The 16,907-nt window shown below is 49.7% G+C and overlaps 1 protein-coding gene across 2 annotated transcripts in view; it reads right to left on the reverse strand.

The window, feature by feature from the left end:
- Positions 1 to 843: 843 nt before the first annotated feature.
- The window catches only part of Efcc1 (EF-hand and coiled-coil domain containing 1), a 42,304-nt gene continuing 26,240 nt past the window's right edge, over positions 844 to 16,907 (reverse strand). The window contains exons 3-8 of one of the 2 annotated variants that reach the window (XM_075983574.1): positions 15,102 to 15,259; positions 13,636 to 13,771; positions 12,563 to 12,725; positions 10,760 to 10,900; positions 8,776 to 8,839; positions 844 to 7,860 (exon numbers count right to left, since the gene is read on the reverse strand). In XM_075983574.1, the coding sequence (XP_075839689.1) occupies positions 7,724 to 7,860; positions 8,776 to 8,839; positions 10,760 to 10,900; positions 12,563 to 12,725; positions 13,636 to 13,771; positions 15,102 to 15,259 (799 nt within the window). In that variant the 3' untranslated portion in view covers positions 844 to 7,723. Of the gene's footprint in view, positions 7,861 to 8,775; positions 8,840 to 10,759; positions 10,901 to 12,562; positions 12,726 to 13,635; positions 13,775 to 15,101; positions 15,260 to 16,907 lie in introns of both variants that reach the window. The other variant, XM_075983573.1, reaches the window with a different exon arrangement.

Below are 16,907 nucleotides of genomic sequence, written 5' to 3' on the forward strand. Positions count from 1 at the left end.
AGGTCCCTCCCGGGTTGCACTTGAACTCCTGCCTCAGGCTACACCCAGCTGGAAACGTGAGTGTGTCCCCACCTAGTGGCGACAGAGTAGAATTACCTTCTCTTAGCTGGGAGTATGGGGAGGGAAGCAATTTAAGGTCAGTGGAGTATTTCTGCCAGAAGGTGAGAGAAGGACATGGGTTAGAATTTCCAAGAAAACATTTGTAACAAGTTACAGACACTTAGTACATTCCAAAATTCCAGAGAAGGACTTCTAGAAAAGGAAAAGAAGGGGGAAGACAGGACATCTGTTCTCAGACACTTGTGTGTCAAGCTTTCCCGAGCTGGTGTGGAATCACCATGCTCCTGGCCCTGCTCCTCACCCAGCTAGCCAGTATGTTGCTCTTGCCTTTCCATTCAAGGCCTCTACACTGGGTGTCTCAAGTTCCGGGTAATTTTTTTTTAAATTTGAAACAAATTCATCTTTGAGTTATGTTTTCTAAGTGGTAGGGCACTGGGTACGCATGGGGCAGGCACCCGGAGTCTCAGCACACACGTGGTCCCCTCTTCTATTACCCCCCCCCCCCCCCGTTGCCTGTGCCCTGCATCCTAACCCTATCCCTGCTCAGCCTTTGGCCAGGGTGCATTGTGTCTAATGTGGATGAGGAGCATCAGCCCAAGCAGGCATGCGCAAACATCCCTCCTCTCCCAGCATCTTTTTGCTTACGAGTGCCTGTCAGCTGGCTTTACACTTTTAACTGGCCTAGGGCTGACTGTCAGGTCTCCCTCCCCACCGCGCCTGCCACAGGAAATGTGTTTGTTATCTACAGCTCTAACACACCGTCCACAGCAGCAGCGTCATAGCAACGTTTGTCGGTTTTTATTGGTTTCTGTAGGTCAGAAATGCTTGTCTTAGCTTGAAGGTTCTAGACGTTGCAGTCAGGATCACAGCAGGGCTGGGGTTGTCACCACTGAAAGGTTTGATCGGGGCTGGTGGAATTGCTTCAAAGATGTGTGCCCGAGCTAATGGCTAGAGTTCTCCATTCCTTGCTGGGCAGTGGCAGACTGGGAGGGCTCAAGGCCCTCTGGGCAGGGCTGCCTGGATGTCCTCAGGACACAGTGGCCAAGAGATACCAAGGTGTGGTGATATTTTGTTTGGGCTCTCAGAAATAAAGCTTGCCTGAGGATCAGAGGGCTGAGCTAACCACTAATTAACAATAGAGGTCTGGAGGGCTGTACAGACAGACAGACAGACAGACAGACAGACAAGAAGTGATATGGCTGGGCAGAGAGGGAGGAGACAGGAGCTTGGCTTTTTTTTTCCAGCCGAGGAGTTAGCGAGGTAAAAGTTGGCTGTGGCTTAGTCCTTTGTCTCTCTGATCTTTCAGCATTTCCCCTGATATCTGGCTCTGGGTTTTTATTATTAAGACCAGTTAGAACTAATCGTGTACCAGCAAGGAAGTTACCACCATGCTTTGTGACTGAGTCTGTGTCCCCACCACATTCTCCTTGTAGATATGGCTTCTACCTGTGACTCTTGCTGTCTTAGTTAGGGTTTCTATTGCTGTGAAGAGACACCACGACCACGGCAACTCTTCTAAAGGAAAGTATTTCATTGGGACTGGCTACAGTTTCAGAGGTTTAGTCCATCATCATCGTGGTAGGACATGGCAGTGTGCAGGCAGACAAGATGCTGGGGAAGGAGCTGAGATTCCACATCTGGATCCGCAGGCAGAGGAGGCAACTGTGTGTCATACTGGGCGTGGCTTGCACATGTGAGACCTCAAAGCCCACCTCCATGACGATCACTTTCTCCAACAAAGTCACACCTAATAGTGCACGCCCTATGAGAGCTATTTCCTTCAAACCACCAACTTGCTCACCTTCAGGAGTGAAGAGTTTCATCCCGGAGCAAGCGTGCCAAAGGCTCTGTGACACGTCAAGAAGAGAGTCCTTTCCTCTCTCGCCGCTGGGACAGAACCTAGGACAGTACCTAGCGCTGAGATCAAATAATTACAGGGTCTCTACAAGAAGACAACAGTTTTCAGATGGGGGCCCAGCTCTGAGAGGGGGAAGTGGACGTGAGTTCCCACGCCTAACCAAGAAGTTATCTTCAATTAACACCTGATTGCAAAGGAAAAATTCAGTTGTCTCCAGTGGAGTCTCACTGGGATATTAAGCACACTTCAGAATAGCCCCATGCCCAGCAGTAGATGGCCAGAAAAAGGCAGACTCAGTGGTATTTCTGCCGATGTTTTAATCTCAGATTGCCTTGTTTGGGCATTTTTATGTTATACTGGTCTTTTGCTTGCATATTTTCATGGGTTTGTATTTCTTGATTTTGTTATTTTTTGTTTTATTTGATTATTTTTTTAAAGAGAGAAAGAAAGAAGGTGTGGAGTAGGCTGGGGAGGAAGGATCTGGGAGGAGTTGAGGGGGGAGAATGCATGATCAGAATACATGGTCTAAAACTGTTTTCAAAGAAATCCTAGATTTTCACATGGAAAAAGAATTTTAGACTACTTAACAGAACTTTGTCTACCTGATAAAGTTAATTTATACAATGTTACTATAAAATAATGCAACGAGCTTAAGTTAATGTATTTACAGATTGCATTGAAAAGGATTAAAAATTTTTTATCTTCTTTTCTAAGATATAGTTAGTATAAATTGCATACGCTCCAACCATTACTTTGCTTTTGTGCATGAAAAAATAGGAAACACTAGCTTTATTTTTCTAAGTTATTGAATTGAAGTTGATATGTATCAGATTATATATAAAGGTCATTATTTTGGTGTTATTAGTATCGATTTTGCATCTTTGTAGACTTTCTACAGTCATTGTCTGGTATTATTTATTGTACCAATATAGAAACAAAAGTGTGCAAATAGAGTATAGTTACTGAATTTCCCCTGCTTCCGAACTTTGTCATCTGATGACTACACAGAGATTCCTACCTACTCACTTACCACGCCTCAGGCCTGGAATGTTCTTAGCAATACATGGTTTGTAAAATAATTGAAAAAATATGAATTAATCTTTGGATATAAGTTACATTACCATACATACATGGAAAACCTTGTTAATATGGATTAAGAATTAAAGGGCCTATTTAAACTTTTTTCAATAAAAAAAGAAGACAGCAGTTTTATTGAGCCTCAGACCGAGGAGTTAGTTGGTGCACAGCGATCCCCAGGACTCACAGGAAGTAAAGGGAACTTTGGGTTAGGGTTCTGAGGCTCAGTATCTACCAACTGACTTTTTGTTTTTTTAAACCAATTTTTGGGTTCAGTGTCAGGGGAGGGTCTGTTTGCGTGGACGCCTTCACATATACTACTTTTGACACAAGTTGACACTGAGGTTTCCATGACAGCTGCTCTCTGGAGACGTGGTGGCCAAGGGCCCTGTGGCTGTACAACATCCCTCTCCCTGGGCAGCAGCTTCCTTTCCACTTCCCCGTCAGAGCATCTCAGGCCTTGCGCTCTGTGAAGGTCCTTGGGCTGATCAAGTGGGCGGAGTCCGGCCTTGCTCAGGCATGCTGGGCTCTGCTGTTGAGCCGCCTGGAAGTAGGTAGGGTTCTTGTCACTGGGGTGTGGATGTGAGGTGAAGCACACTGTTTTCTGCCACTCACAGCTGCTGCGCTGGTCCTGACCGCAGTCTGCATCCAGGGAAGATTCTGGGGTCACCTCACCCTGAACTTTGTCCTTGGCTGGGAGCATCAGGCCTGTGCTCAGGTCCCATCCATGTTCAGGGACTCTGTGCCCTGGGTGAGGGAAAAGATGACAGGCTTCAATCCAGCAAGCTCTGAAGGCCCAAGAAGGGCGGATCAGCACCGCTGTCTGTAAGGACATGAAAGCGGCCATGGGCTCCAGCCTCTTTCCTATACAACAGTGTGCTTGTTCCACTGGGGTAAGGTGAGCAATTCTTGTTTTTTCTTTTTTCTTTTTGTGCTGGAGATTGAAGCAGGTCCCGTGTGAAGGCAAATGCTTGTCTCCAGCTCACACTGTTGCCTGTGACTTGCTCATATTTTGCTGAATATTTTTTGCCCCGTACTTAGGAGGCATTTTGCTCTTCTTTGTTTGAGATATTTGCTGGTGTGATGACAATCCTGGGCTTACAGAGGGGCTGCAAAGAAGGCCTGCTCCTGTTTTCTGGAAGAGACTAGATGATTTGTACAGCCCTTTTCTTACAGGTCAGCGTAGAATGTGCCGGAGAGCTTGTCCCGGGCCTGTTATTTTTGTTTTGTTAATTGTTAACTGTATTATCTAATACCTATCAGATTGTCTGTTTCTTCATGTGTGGCTTTTATGTGTTTTTCAAGGAATGGGTCCCTTTCATTGGCTCACAAGGCTCATTTACAGTCACACTTAACTCCTTTAGTTCTGTTGAGATCTGTCCTGTAATGACATTCCTCCTTCGCCGCTGGTATTAATAAGGTGTCTCTTTTGTTTTTTCTTTGATTAGCCTGGAGAGAAGTTTATTTGTAAAAAAATAAATATTTAAAACTTTTTAAATAATTAATTTTGTGTGCATTGGCGCCAGATCCCCTGGAATTGGAGTTACAGACAGCTGTGAACTGCCGTGCGGGTGCTGGGAATTGAACCTGGGTCCTCTGAGAGAGTGTCCAATGCTCCTAACCACTGAGCCATCTCTCCAGCCCCTGCAAGATGCCTTTATTAACCACTTCTGTAATTTTTCCCAAGAACCAGCTTTGACGTTGTTGATTTTCTTTTCTGATATGCTATTTTGAGTCTGATTTCTGCTTTAATCTTTATTCTTTTCATCTGTATACTCCGAATTGATTCTATAGCTCAAATTGGGATGCACTTATCAAGTTGGCCTTACAATCTGCTCTTTATCTGAAGCTTCCTGAGGTGCGGAGCATTGACTTTGCTGATGTGCTCACTCCCCTGCCGTGCTCTCCCTCTGAGCTCCGCTCTTCTTGTTTCCCATTCGTTCTGATGCGGTATGTTTCCATTTTCATTTAGCCAAAAGGGTTTTAAAATCACTCCAGAAAATTCTTCTTTGATATGTTTTTAATGTAGAAATATGCTATTCAATCTTTAGGCATTGATGGATTTCCAAGCTGTCTTTCTGTTACGAGTTAATTTTGCTGTCTCTTGAGAGAGTTGCATGGCTTCCATAGTTTGATTGGCTGAGAAGGTTTGTAGCCGGAATGTGAAGGCTGCTGTCTGAGCTTGAAGAGGATGCATTTGTGCCAGTGTGGGATGAGCAGTCTGTGGTGTTGAACCCATCTGGTTGTTGGCTCTGCTGTGTTCAGCTTTACTGATGCCATACATGCGGGGTGTGTCCATTTCTTATGGAAGTATGTTGAAGTCTGCAACTACAGTAGTGGACTCATCTGTTTCCTGAAGCTCTGTTAATATGTATTTTTGAGACGAGATCTATGTAGATCAGGCTGGCCTCAAACTCAGGGATCTATCTGTGTCTGTCTTCTGAGTGCTATGGTTAAAGGCGCGCATCACTATGCATTTGTATTAATTTTTGTCTCAGGTAGTTTGTGGCTGTTGCTAGGCACACACATTATTTTCCTTGTGAGCTGACCCCTCTGACATCATGTGATACCCTTTTCTCCCCCAGTGCTTTTCCTTGCCTTGAATTCTGCTGGATTACTGTTGGCACAGTAGTATTTGCCTGTACCCCTCCATTTTAACCCACGTGTCTATATCTAAAGTGGATTTCTTTTTTAAAAGTTTATTTATTTTTTATGTTTGTGCCAGAGTGTATGTTTGTGTACCACATGTGTGCCCACAGAGTCAAAAGAGGGCAATTAGATTATTTGGAACAGGAGTTATAGAAAGTTGGGAGTGGTCCTGTGGGTGCTGGGAATTGAACCCAGGTCTTCTGCAAGAGCAATAAGTGCTCTTATCTATTGAGCTATCTCTCCGACTTCCTTGTAGACATCTTGTCGTTTAGTCTGAGAATTCCGATATTTTGGCTATTGTAATGAGATCACTACTGTTTAGGGGTGATGCTGACGGGGGGGGGGGTTGATGTCTTACATAACTGTTTATGTTTAATAACTTTTGTTCTGTCTTTGGCTCCTTAGTCTGCCATTTGTGGTTTTGATTAAGTATTTTCTATAATATCACTCTCTCTTTTTCTAGTGTATCACTGCCCCCTCCTTCTTTTCCTAGTATTTGTCTCAACGTCCACAATACCCCTCTACAACTAACCCAAGTCCACTTTCAATAACCGTGCTGCTTCCTGGGCAGCAAAGCTTCCCAGGCCCCGCAATAGCAAAGCCTTCCTGGTTCCTTCTCTCCATGAGCCTGTGTAAAACAACAGAGCTAAACACAGCACCTGTGATCGCGGCTGTTTCGGTCGGCCTGAACTCTGCTCTGGTTTCCTCTCACTTGGCTGGGACAGGCCAGCTGGGGGATCTGGCTGCAGGAATGTTCCTTCTCTCAGTTTGTCAAGGTTCTGATGAAACCTGTGCCTGCCATACTCCAGCAAAAGGGCAGCTTGTTGAAAAGAACAGAAAGGGTGTGCTTGGTGGGGGAGCTCTTGCAGTGCTGGGGCATCCCTGGCAGCAGAAACACAGAAAAATAAAACCCAGGGTGTGCTAGTTGTATCCCACGCTGGTCATGTGCCTCGTCCCCCAGAAGCATTCCATGATTTTCTTCTGTCTTTCCTGGGAGGTCATAGCAGAGCTCACAAAGTTAGACTTGCCAAAGTGTGGGTTCCCATTACCTGGGCCCTGGAGTGCCTCCTTGCACATCTGTCCACACGAAGTTCTAACACATGTGTAGCCTGAGCAAGGTGCAGAACTGGCCCTTCCCGAGCAGGTCAAAAAACCGGGCAATCAGCTGGAGCAAGCAGGGCAGAGATTTTCGATGTACTATGTGTGTACTGTGCCCAGCGTAAGGGCAACAGCCTCAGGTACAGGCTGATCTAGCACCTGCAGGGATTCAGTGTGGGGGTTCTGTGAGACTGTGAGAGGCCCCAGGAAGTGATGTGGGAGTGTCATATATCAATCTGTTGATTTCATTGTTTAAGCAATAAAGAAACTGCTAGGCCCATTTGATAGGCCCACCCTTAGGTGGGTGGAGTAAACAGAAGGGAAGGCTGGGAGGAAGAGGAAGTGAGGTCAGACTCCGCAGCTCTCCTCTCCGGAGCAGACACTTCAGAGAGATGCCATGCCCCAGCTCCGACCCAGGATGGACTTAGGCTAGAATCTTCCCGGTAAGACCGGTGCTCACAGATGATTAGAGATGGGTTGATCGGGATGTGAGAATTAGCCTAGAAGAGGCTAGATAGGAATGGGCCAGAGCAGTGATTAAATGAATACAGTGTCTGTGTAATTATTTCGGGGCATAAGCTAGCCGGAGCAGGCAGCTGGGGTGTTGGACGCAGCCCCGCCGCCGCGCTCCATATTACTACAAGGAAGCAGCAGCTGCCACACCCAGTTTTGGAAGGAGCCTTGGCTGCCAGAGCTCTGCAGAAGTGACAACAGTCAGACCATTTGTGGCAAGCATTCAGACAGTAGAAGACAGTCCAACAGCGGTCAGGCGGACCATGGAGGCTGCACTGATGGCGCTTGGGATGACTGAGGAGGCCACAGTGATGACAGTCAGTCTGTCTGTGAAGGTTGGTCCAGTGACCGCCAAAGCTAGTCCCATAGTCGTCAGGTTGACCAGGGAGGCAAGTCTGGTTGTGGTCAAGGCTGGTCTGATGATGGTTAGGATGAACATGGCGGTCCAAGGCAGGGCTGCCAGCGAGCTCAGCAGGAGATGGGGAAGGGGTTCGTGTGCGCAGGAGCTGTGGATGCTGGCGTTGAGGGGTTTCTTTGCAGGAGTTCACAGCCAACCAAGGCTTGGTGCAAGGTGTCCAGGATGGCCAAGGTGCCACGTGTACCCTCTGGAGAGAAACAAAAGGGTAGATTTCCTTATCTGTCCACAGTCACTTCTCTCTTCCATGTGGCTTGCCTGCCACTGCCCCGTACCACTGCCCGCCCTGCCCAGGCCTACTCCTTATGTTCCTTAACACCTAGACCAGTGGTTCTCAATGCATGGGCCATGACCCCTGGGGGCTGAACAACCTTTTCACAAGGGTCACGTATCAGATAGCCTGCATATCAGATATTTACATTACGACTCATAACAATAGCAAAATTAGATTTATGAAGTAGCCACAAAATAACTTTATGGTTGGGGTCCTCACATGAGGAACTCTATTAAAGGGATGCAACCTTAGAAAGGCCAGAACTGCTGTAACCTCATACGCCTTGTCTCCACTGATGATGGGCTGTTCTAAGATCCTGCGAGCAAATGAAGGCCACTGTGGGTCTCTCTGTGACCCTGTGAGGCAGGGTCAGCTGCAGGGGACACAGCTGGCGAAATTCTGCTGCCCTCATCTTTGCCTGATCATCAGGGGCCACAGGGCCTGGAGCGTTAGGCGAATTCCAGGCACTTGACTGGGTAGTTCTTGACTATGTGGTGGGGTAACTCCTCTCTGATAGGTCAGCTGTCAGAGCTGGGGGCTTTACGGTACAGAGGCGCTGCCTCAGTCCTGGCCCATAGTTAGCTCAGGGAACAGTACAGTCTGACTTGCCAGCAGGCAACCCCACCCTTGTCTGCTGGGCCCATGCTGGCTTCGGGTGGTCATAGTTGCCTGTGGTCTCTGCGGCTCGGTTCTGGTCTGGAGTCTGTTTTGGTGGGGCGGGGACAAGGGCTGTTCTGCAGAACAGAATTCAGAACAGTGCTGGAGTTTTGGTCCAGATGCCCCACAGCTGCCAGCCCTTCTCTGCCAGGCACCCTTGCCACCCTTGCCTACCCTGTGAGGGGCTCCGGTCCAGGGCATTCAGCAAAATCTTCCCCAGGGCTCTTTTTGATATATTCTTCAAGAGAGACAAAGAGGGGCTGGATCAGGTTGTGTTCCACTTAGGAGGTAGAGTATAGAGACTTCTGGAAGCTTCCATGAAGCTCCTTGGGGCTGGTCCCACATCCCCTCTCCATGTTCCTCTTTATCCCCTCCTGCCCCATCCCCCTTCCTGTCCCCTCATATTGTCTTCCTCTCCTGTACTCCCCCGCTGCCTCCCACCCCTGAGGCTGGCCACACTGGCTTCTCAGAGACTCTCAATGGGTAGGGGTGGAGCAGTCTGCAGGCTCCATTCCACCAAAGACCAGGGCACACGCCCCTGGGGAAGATGGTGGTTAAGTACTCTCAAGCATTTTCTCATCTGAACCCCAGAACACGTTGTTTATTATGAGCATCTAAGCAATGGGGAGACAGTGTAGAAAGGAAGAACCAAAAAGAAAGAGGCCACACCTGTAATTCTAGCACCCAGGAGGTGGACACAGGACCAAGATTTCCAGGCTAGCCTGGGGTACGGGGTACGCAGTGAGATCCTGACTCAAAAACCAACAAACCCAAACAAAGAGACACACCTCACTGCTTCTAGGGCTGGGCTGGGCCTCAGCTGGTCTCCAGCTCATCCCCAGCTCTTTGTCTGCCCAGCTATGCAATACCCGGCCTGACCTGGGTAGCCCATGTTCCCAGCAGCCTGACAAACAGCAAAAATGAAATCTCAGAGGTCCACCTGTCTCTGCCTCCCAAGTGCTGGGATTAAAAGTGTATGCCAGTTGTATGGTGGTGGCGCACGCCTTTAATCCCAGCACTTGGGAGGCAGAGGCAGGAGGATCTCTGTGAGTTTGAGGCCAGCCTGGTCTACAAGGCTAGTTCCAGAACAGCCAGGGCTGTTACAAAGAGAAATTTGGTCCCAACAACAACAACATCAAACAAATAAACAAACAAGCAAAAGCAACCAAAAAATTTTTTTGAGGTAGAATGTGCCAGGCTGGACTCAAACTTGTAGCAATCTTCCTGCCTCAGTTTCTCCAGTGCTGAGATTATAGGCACCACTGTGCCAAGTCTGCTATTCTTTAATAATTTGTAGCCATGTTTATTTTTAAACTATTTTGTTTAATTTTATGCGTATGGTGCTTTGCTTGTGTGTATGTCTGTGATCATGTGTATGCTGGGCCACTGCAGAGGTTAAAGAAGATGTTGCATCCCTTGGGACTGGAGTTACAGTTGGCTGTGAGCTGCCATGTGGGTGCTGGGAATTGAACCCTGGAGCTCCTTGACAGCAGTGGGTGCTCATTTGTTGTTTTTGCTTGTTGGAGACAAAGTCTCTCTACATAGCCCTGGCTGTCCTGGAACCCACAGTATGGGCTCTTGACTACAGAGCCGTCTCCCCAGCCCTGCAGCCATGCTTAAAAGAGATGTTAGTTTAAATTCTTTCTTGGTTATCCTCCTTTGGCCTTTAAAATTTATTTATTATTATTGCATGTGTATGCGTATGTGTGGGCATGTATGCCATGACACATGTGTGGAGGTCAGAGGGCAACATTATGTGCCTGGCTTTCTTCTCCCACTTTTTCAACGGTGCTAGAGATGGAAGTCAGCTTGCCAAGCTTAGGTAGCACACAGCTTACCCAGTCATCTCGCTAGCCAGTGCTGGGCTTTAATTTCAGTTACATCAGACTCCTAAAACCATCTGGAATATTCTCTTCTCTAGGTGGCTTCTCTGAGCCACCATTCTGTATGTGTCAGTGGAGGAGCCCCTGCTGACCGAGGAAACCAGAGCCCTAGGGGTGCCATACAGGCTCCCTCAGCCTCCCAGCCTCCCTTGGCTCCACAGTGTCACCCTCGGGTCCCTTATGGACTCTCCTTGGCCCTTCTCACCATCACCTTCTTCTGGGTCCCCCAGCTCACTCTGGACCCCCTTTCCCTTCGGGACCCCCCAGAGCCCCACCAGGTCCCGGAGCCTCTGCAGGAGCAGTAGCACATCCACCAGCTTCTCCTCGAGCAGCGACAGGCGCACCCGCTCTGTCTCCACCATCTGCAGCTCCAGCCTCAGATGCTCGGTCGTCTCCATGGTCTGCCGTGGTTCTGCCTGGGATAAAGGGTCTGGTGTGTTCCCTGCACCTGCGTCCCCCGGAGGGGTGTTCATAGCTTCCTAGCAAGGTTTGCTGGCCTCCTGCAGAGATTGCCTCCTGCAGATAAACCACCCTGAGGCCCGAGGAGCTAAGTGCCTGTCCCAAACTGTACGGTGAGCAGACACGCATAGTTCTCTAGTCTAACAATTCCATTCTCTCTTTTCTATCTTTTGGTTTCTCTTCTTTCTGATATATCTGCATTGGTGGCAACAGTAGCAGTCCGCTTGACTGGCTTACACAGAAGGAACGCACTGCAGGCTAGGGGATCGTTCCATCCCATCTTGTCCTGGGGCTCCGGCTGAAAGGACATTCCAAGCATCTGCCCGCCTTTCTGCTACCAGGATCCCAGGGCTGACAACAGAGAGAATGTCTGCCGCTCACCCTCTGAGTCAGGCATGTCATGTGTCATGTGACAGGCACCTCTGGGTACAGGGTGCTCAGGGTTCCCTCTGGCCTCGGGCAGGAGTACAAAAGACCCTGTGCTTCCGCCCACTGCAGGCAGGACTAGAGGACGCCCCTTCTGGAGCCTTTCTGCTCTGTCACCTTGAAGTTTACTAAGAAAAGCGACAGCTGTGCCTCTCCTTGGGTGCATCCTGACAGCCAGTTCCTATCTCACGGTGGTCCTTCCCAAGCCCAGCAGCTCTCTCCCGGGAGATCCTGGGTATTAGGACCAGCGTCTCAGGGAGCTGCACTGCAGTGAGAATAGAGACGCAGCCGGAAACTTAGCAGATCAACCTGGAATCCTGGGAATTGGGGGGTCTTCACCAGACAGTGACAGCCAGGGCTGAGCTGTCAGGAGCTCACTACCTACATGTACCCACTTGACGCACACATAGTGGCACTGTTACAGATGTGGAAATCAAGGCACAGAAGGTCACACGGGTACTAGAGCTGGCACTGAAACCAGGCAGCCGGTTCCAGCATGCGCTGTGGGGCCCTGCTCTGCCTCCCGACTTTCTACTGCTCAGGACTCAGCTTCTCCCCTGGGGCCCAGAGTGCAGGGTGGAGATCCTTAGGGCAGAGTTCCACACTGACATGGAGACCAGGCTGTCATGTGTCCCTGGAGAAATCAGGGGTGACTTCCCCAATGGGCCTGGAATGATAGTGTGTCTAGCTTAATCCTTACCAAACACACGAACTGTAGGAACCTGGCATTTCCTGTTACCCATTCTTCCTCACAGGAATACGCCTAGTCCTATATGCATTAGACACTCGCTGCTTGGTTTGGGCTGACGTATTGCCTGGTTCCAGAATCACAAATAGAGCCAATTGAGATCGTTAAACTAAGTTGTTAAAGCTCCATCTTTGACAATGTCTAGGTTTCTCAGGCTGTGACTCAAGCTGAGGTTCCAGGGAAACACAGACAGAAGACAACCATGTTTATGCCTCTGAACAGTGGTGCCGGCAGCCCATGTAGCTGTCCCCATCAGTTCTTGCAAGCGTCTGCTTTGTAACCAAGCTAATCTGGGATGGCATTCTGTAACTGGCAGGCAAAAGTTCCCACAAAGCGAAACGAGAGGAGACCACATCTCCTGCGTCCTGTTCACAGCTCTGTGAGTGGGCTATGGGGATGCAAGTCCCTCCAGCTGTAAGACCTGGGACCTTAGGGCCATGCTGACCTCCTCCTCCGGTGTCCCCAGGGTCTTTCCACTGCAGCCGAGGGTCTGCAGTTGTTCCCCGAGCCTGGTGACATGGGTCTCCAGCTCTAGGTTATGGACGTGGTCAGCACCATCACAGCGGCCAAAGGGAATCTTGAGCTTCTCAGCTGTCTGTTCATCATACCTGCAGGGGAGGAGAAGCCAGCACTGCGGGGACCTGTTGTCCCCATGCTCCAGCCTTGCAAGCAGATGCTGGCATGGGACCTGTCTGCTCAGCATCTTCTGGGGCTCCTTGGCTTCTCAGAGGGCCTCCCCGGAGGTGTTCGCTAAACTCGGCTAACATCCTCCCATCCTCCTCACCCAGCCTGCCCCAGTCAATGGACTCCCTAGGCTCTCCAGCACATCCCAAAGCCTCTGTTTCTTCCTGGACCCTTCTCACACCATCTACATTGCTTGGACATGAAGAATGGGTGATATATCCACCCCTGAAAGCCACAGCACTTTACAGTGTACTAATCTTGCTGTCCCGGAGAGCATCTTACATCCTGACCCCATGTCCTTGAAGACAGTGTTACCGACCCATCTTTGAGACAAGGAGACTGAGGCCCAGAAAAACCAGGCAAGTTTTTGAATTACCCATGGGCACTGAGCTCATTTTTATCGTCCCCTGAGATGGTACAAGGGCAACACCTGTGGGTAGCTGAGAAAGCAGCAGCTCAGAGCCAGGCTGGGGAGGGAGGAGGACTATGAATTGTGTTGGAGGAAGTGAGGAAACCTGCAAAGTGACAGGAATAGAACAGGCCCTGGGCCAGGGATCCAGGGAGTCATGGCTGGTGGGGACTGAATCCGCCCACAGGCTAGGTTCTCCATGGTCTTCTTATTTCACCTTGCACTTGGGGGTTTTCCACTTTTGAGCTCCCAGGTGGGGCTGCCAGGGGCCGAGGATGGCTGTACTCTCTAACTGTCAGCGTCTCATGTTGAAGCGGTGTGAAGGGCCCTACAAGGCGAAGCTGCCTTCTTGGGGCGGCGGGGGGGGGGGGGGGTGTCTGTGCTTTTGGTCTCCACTGCCAGGCCAGAGCTATCCAGCCACTTACCTACTCTCACAGCCTGAGGGCTGCACCAGAGATACCTCAGCATGGGCCTGTGGGGGCCTGGACTGTTCCTGCCAACTTTCTTCTTCGTCCTCAGAGGCGGTCTGGCCTTCCACGGAGCGGAACAGCTGCTCATCCTCTGCTGGGGAGACACATCCTCTAGGAACTGGAAACCCAATGTGAGGACCATCCAGCCCTCCCCAGGAACATGTATGAGGTGAGTCATGGGTGAAACTTTCCCCTTCCCGTTCCTGGCCCAGAGCCCTGGGAGATTGCATGGGAATCCCTGAGATACAGCCCTGCTGTCTTCTGTTCCCTCAGGCGACACATGAGGATGCATCTGTGGTGTCAGGATTGAGCATCAGTTTCACTTCAGGACATGTGACCTGGATTAGGGAACTGGATAAGGGTTTTTCCAGGTGTTAGCATCAGGTCAGAAAGACTCTCAGCTCTCAGTATGGGGGGTTGTGGGAGGTGTCCAGTATATGGCCTGTGGTCCCCAATAGCTTTGATGAACTCCATCCTGACCGAAGTGGCTGCTCTGTCCTATAGCCCAGGCAAAGCCGTCATCCTCAGGAGCATACCAAAGTCTCCTAGAGACCCTGACCCCTGTCTACTCCAGCTCTGGGTACCCGTCAGGCTGTGCCAATCAGAGGCGGTCCTCTCTAGCCACAGTGAAGGTTCTGGAAGAGCTGGGACCCCTCAGAAGACAATGTGGGAGTCAGTGAGTGTATGGCCAAAATGAACTCAGATGAGGGCCAATCTTCCAGTTCTGTGCTTGGGGGCTAGGATATGGGCTGAGCCAGGGAAGTTATGCCTTCTGAGTGTGACTGATCTCAGGGAAAGGGGAGCAGGCCAGGCCTTAGGGTGGCTCCAGATCTATGGGCTCTTCTGAGATTCCACACTTTCCTTTTAGTCTGAGCAGTTTGTGCTGACTGACGGGACACTTTCAGACTTCCCTAGTTGAAGTAGTATTTAAAAACAAAATAAGACCTCATAGGAGACCTGGGAAGCCTGTTGACATAGGCTCTGGACACCTATTTCCCCTACCTGGCTTCCCCATGAGTTCTTAGGGCTCCACTGTCTGGTTGGGACTACTATGTCTAGAGCTACTATGGGGACTTCTCATGACAATGTTCCCAATATTGACAGTGTATGTCCCTCCCTTGATTCCTCCCCGTCACTCATCTGCGTTGTCCTGATGCTGAAGGCAGGGTAGGTGGCAGGGCTCTGAGCCTGGGTGTAAAGGACAGAGAACCAGTCCTCGGCATGCTAGATTCCCCAGTGTCGGGTTCTTGGGAAGACACCAGAAGACGAACCTTTCAGGGGCTGGAAACCAGCCTGAACAGCAGGGTGGGGTTTGTCTGGAGGCTGACAGTGGTGTGGATGTTTCGGCCCTTGAGAGCAGGGATGAGGCTCGGCCTCACTGACCATGGGCCTGGCAGCAGGCTGGACACCTGGGGACTGACCTTCATCTGTGTCTCTGCTCCCTGAGCAGGAGTCTGACGGCTGGGCTCCCCCTGGAGCGGCGTCCTCTTCTCTGGTTCCTCTAGTCTCAGGTTCTCCATTCTTGTTTCCTGAAGGTACACTGGCTTGTGGGGGGTTTAGGGGCCAAGGTCCCTCCGACCTGTGGGCAGGGGAGAGATAGATTTTGAGACATTTCTTACTCTGCACAGGTAAGCCACCCACGATCCCACCACTGTCTTGGCAAAGTCAGGCTCCCGTGGGTCAGAAAGAATGTTGAGGTATGTTCCAGTTTTCTTTGCCAACAGGGAACAGACAGGAAACCAAACTTTAGAGAATGAGATGCAAAGCAAATCCGCAGACACTACGAGACTGGTATCCACCCTACAACAAGAATCACGGGAAAGGAAATGCCCTTTCCGCTTTTGGGCAGTCATGTAGCAATAGCCATATTGTGGCCATGAACTAGCATCTGAGAGAATTGTCTAGTAGTTAGGTAAGAGCCTCAACTCTTTAGAGGCTGAGCTAACCAGTCCCGTAGCTACCTAATTCTGGACTTAAGATGGTTGATATTTAAAAAATATTTATTTTATGTGCATTGGTGTTTTGCCTGCATGTATGTCTGTGCCAGCCCCTGGAGCTGGAGTTACAGACAGTCATGAGCTGCCATGTGGGTGCTGGGGATTGAACCCGGGTCCTCTGGAAGAGCAGCCAGGGCTCATTAACTGCTGAGCCATCTCTCCAGCCCCTATTTTTATTTTATGTGAATAGTGTTTTACCTGAATACGTCTGTGTACCATACATGTGCCTGGTGTCCACGGAAGCCAAAGAGGGTGTGGGAGCCCCTGGGACTGGAGTTACAAATGGTGAGTCACCAGATGAGTGCTGGGAACTGAACCTGGGTCCTCAGCAAGAACCGTGAGTGCTCCTAACTGGTGCGCCATCGCTCCAGTCTGAGCGGTTGGATTTTTTAATTAATTTATTTTCTGTATATAGCTGTTTTGCCTTTACGTGTGTCTATAGACCACATAGGCCAGAAGAGGGTCTTGCACCCACTGGGACTGAAGTTCCAGATGGCTGTGAGAAGCACGTAGGAATTGGGAGTTGAGCCTGTTTTCTCTGGAGGAGCAGCCCGTGTTTTTCAAGGCTGAGCCATCTCCCCAGACCTGTGTGGAATTTTCAGAAGCTTCCATGTTTCACTTTTGCTTTCTAAAGAGACAGCGGCTCGCTGTTGTAGTCCGTTCGGACGCACCACCAGGCTGGCTAGATTCACAGACTCTTCTTTCTTCCCACCACACTTTCACACACTTATTAATTAAAAGTATGCAATTAAAAATTCTGCGTCTTGGCCATGAAAGCCTTTAACTGAAGAATCTCCCCCTCTCTGGGATTTGGAAAACCCACTTCATTCCCCGTCAGTCTTGGTACTCCAAGGTTCCCATGTTTGGGATGTTTGTTTTCCATGCCCCTGCAGTATACAAGGTTAGATAATTGGAAAAAAAACTGACATAAAATGACCATATTTATTTATTTAAAGGCAGGGGGTCTCTGTAGTTCTGGCTGATGTGGTCACTCTGTGGGAGCAGACTGGCCTTGAACTCAGAGACCCGCCTGCCCCTGCTGGATTAAAGGCGTGCACCACCACCACCCAGAGCGAACATATTTATTAATGAGCCGGCAATTCATTAAGCTAGTGCCCATGCCTCTCTAGCTTTGCAGCAGCTCCTGTGCCCCACAGCTTCTTCAGCACGCAGACATTTCTGTCACAGCCCAGGACTGCAGCTGCTACTTTCTTTTTCTGTCACTGTGAC

The sequence above is a fragment of the Microtus pennsylvanicus genome, chromosome 8 (assembly GCF_037038515.1).
Source record: "Microtus pennsylvanicus isolate mMicPen1 chromosome 8, mMicPen1.hap1, whole genome shotgun sequence".
Lineage (NCBI taxonomy): Eukaryota > Metazoa > Chordata > Mammalia > Rodentia > Cricetidae > Microtus > Microtus pennsylvanicus.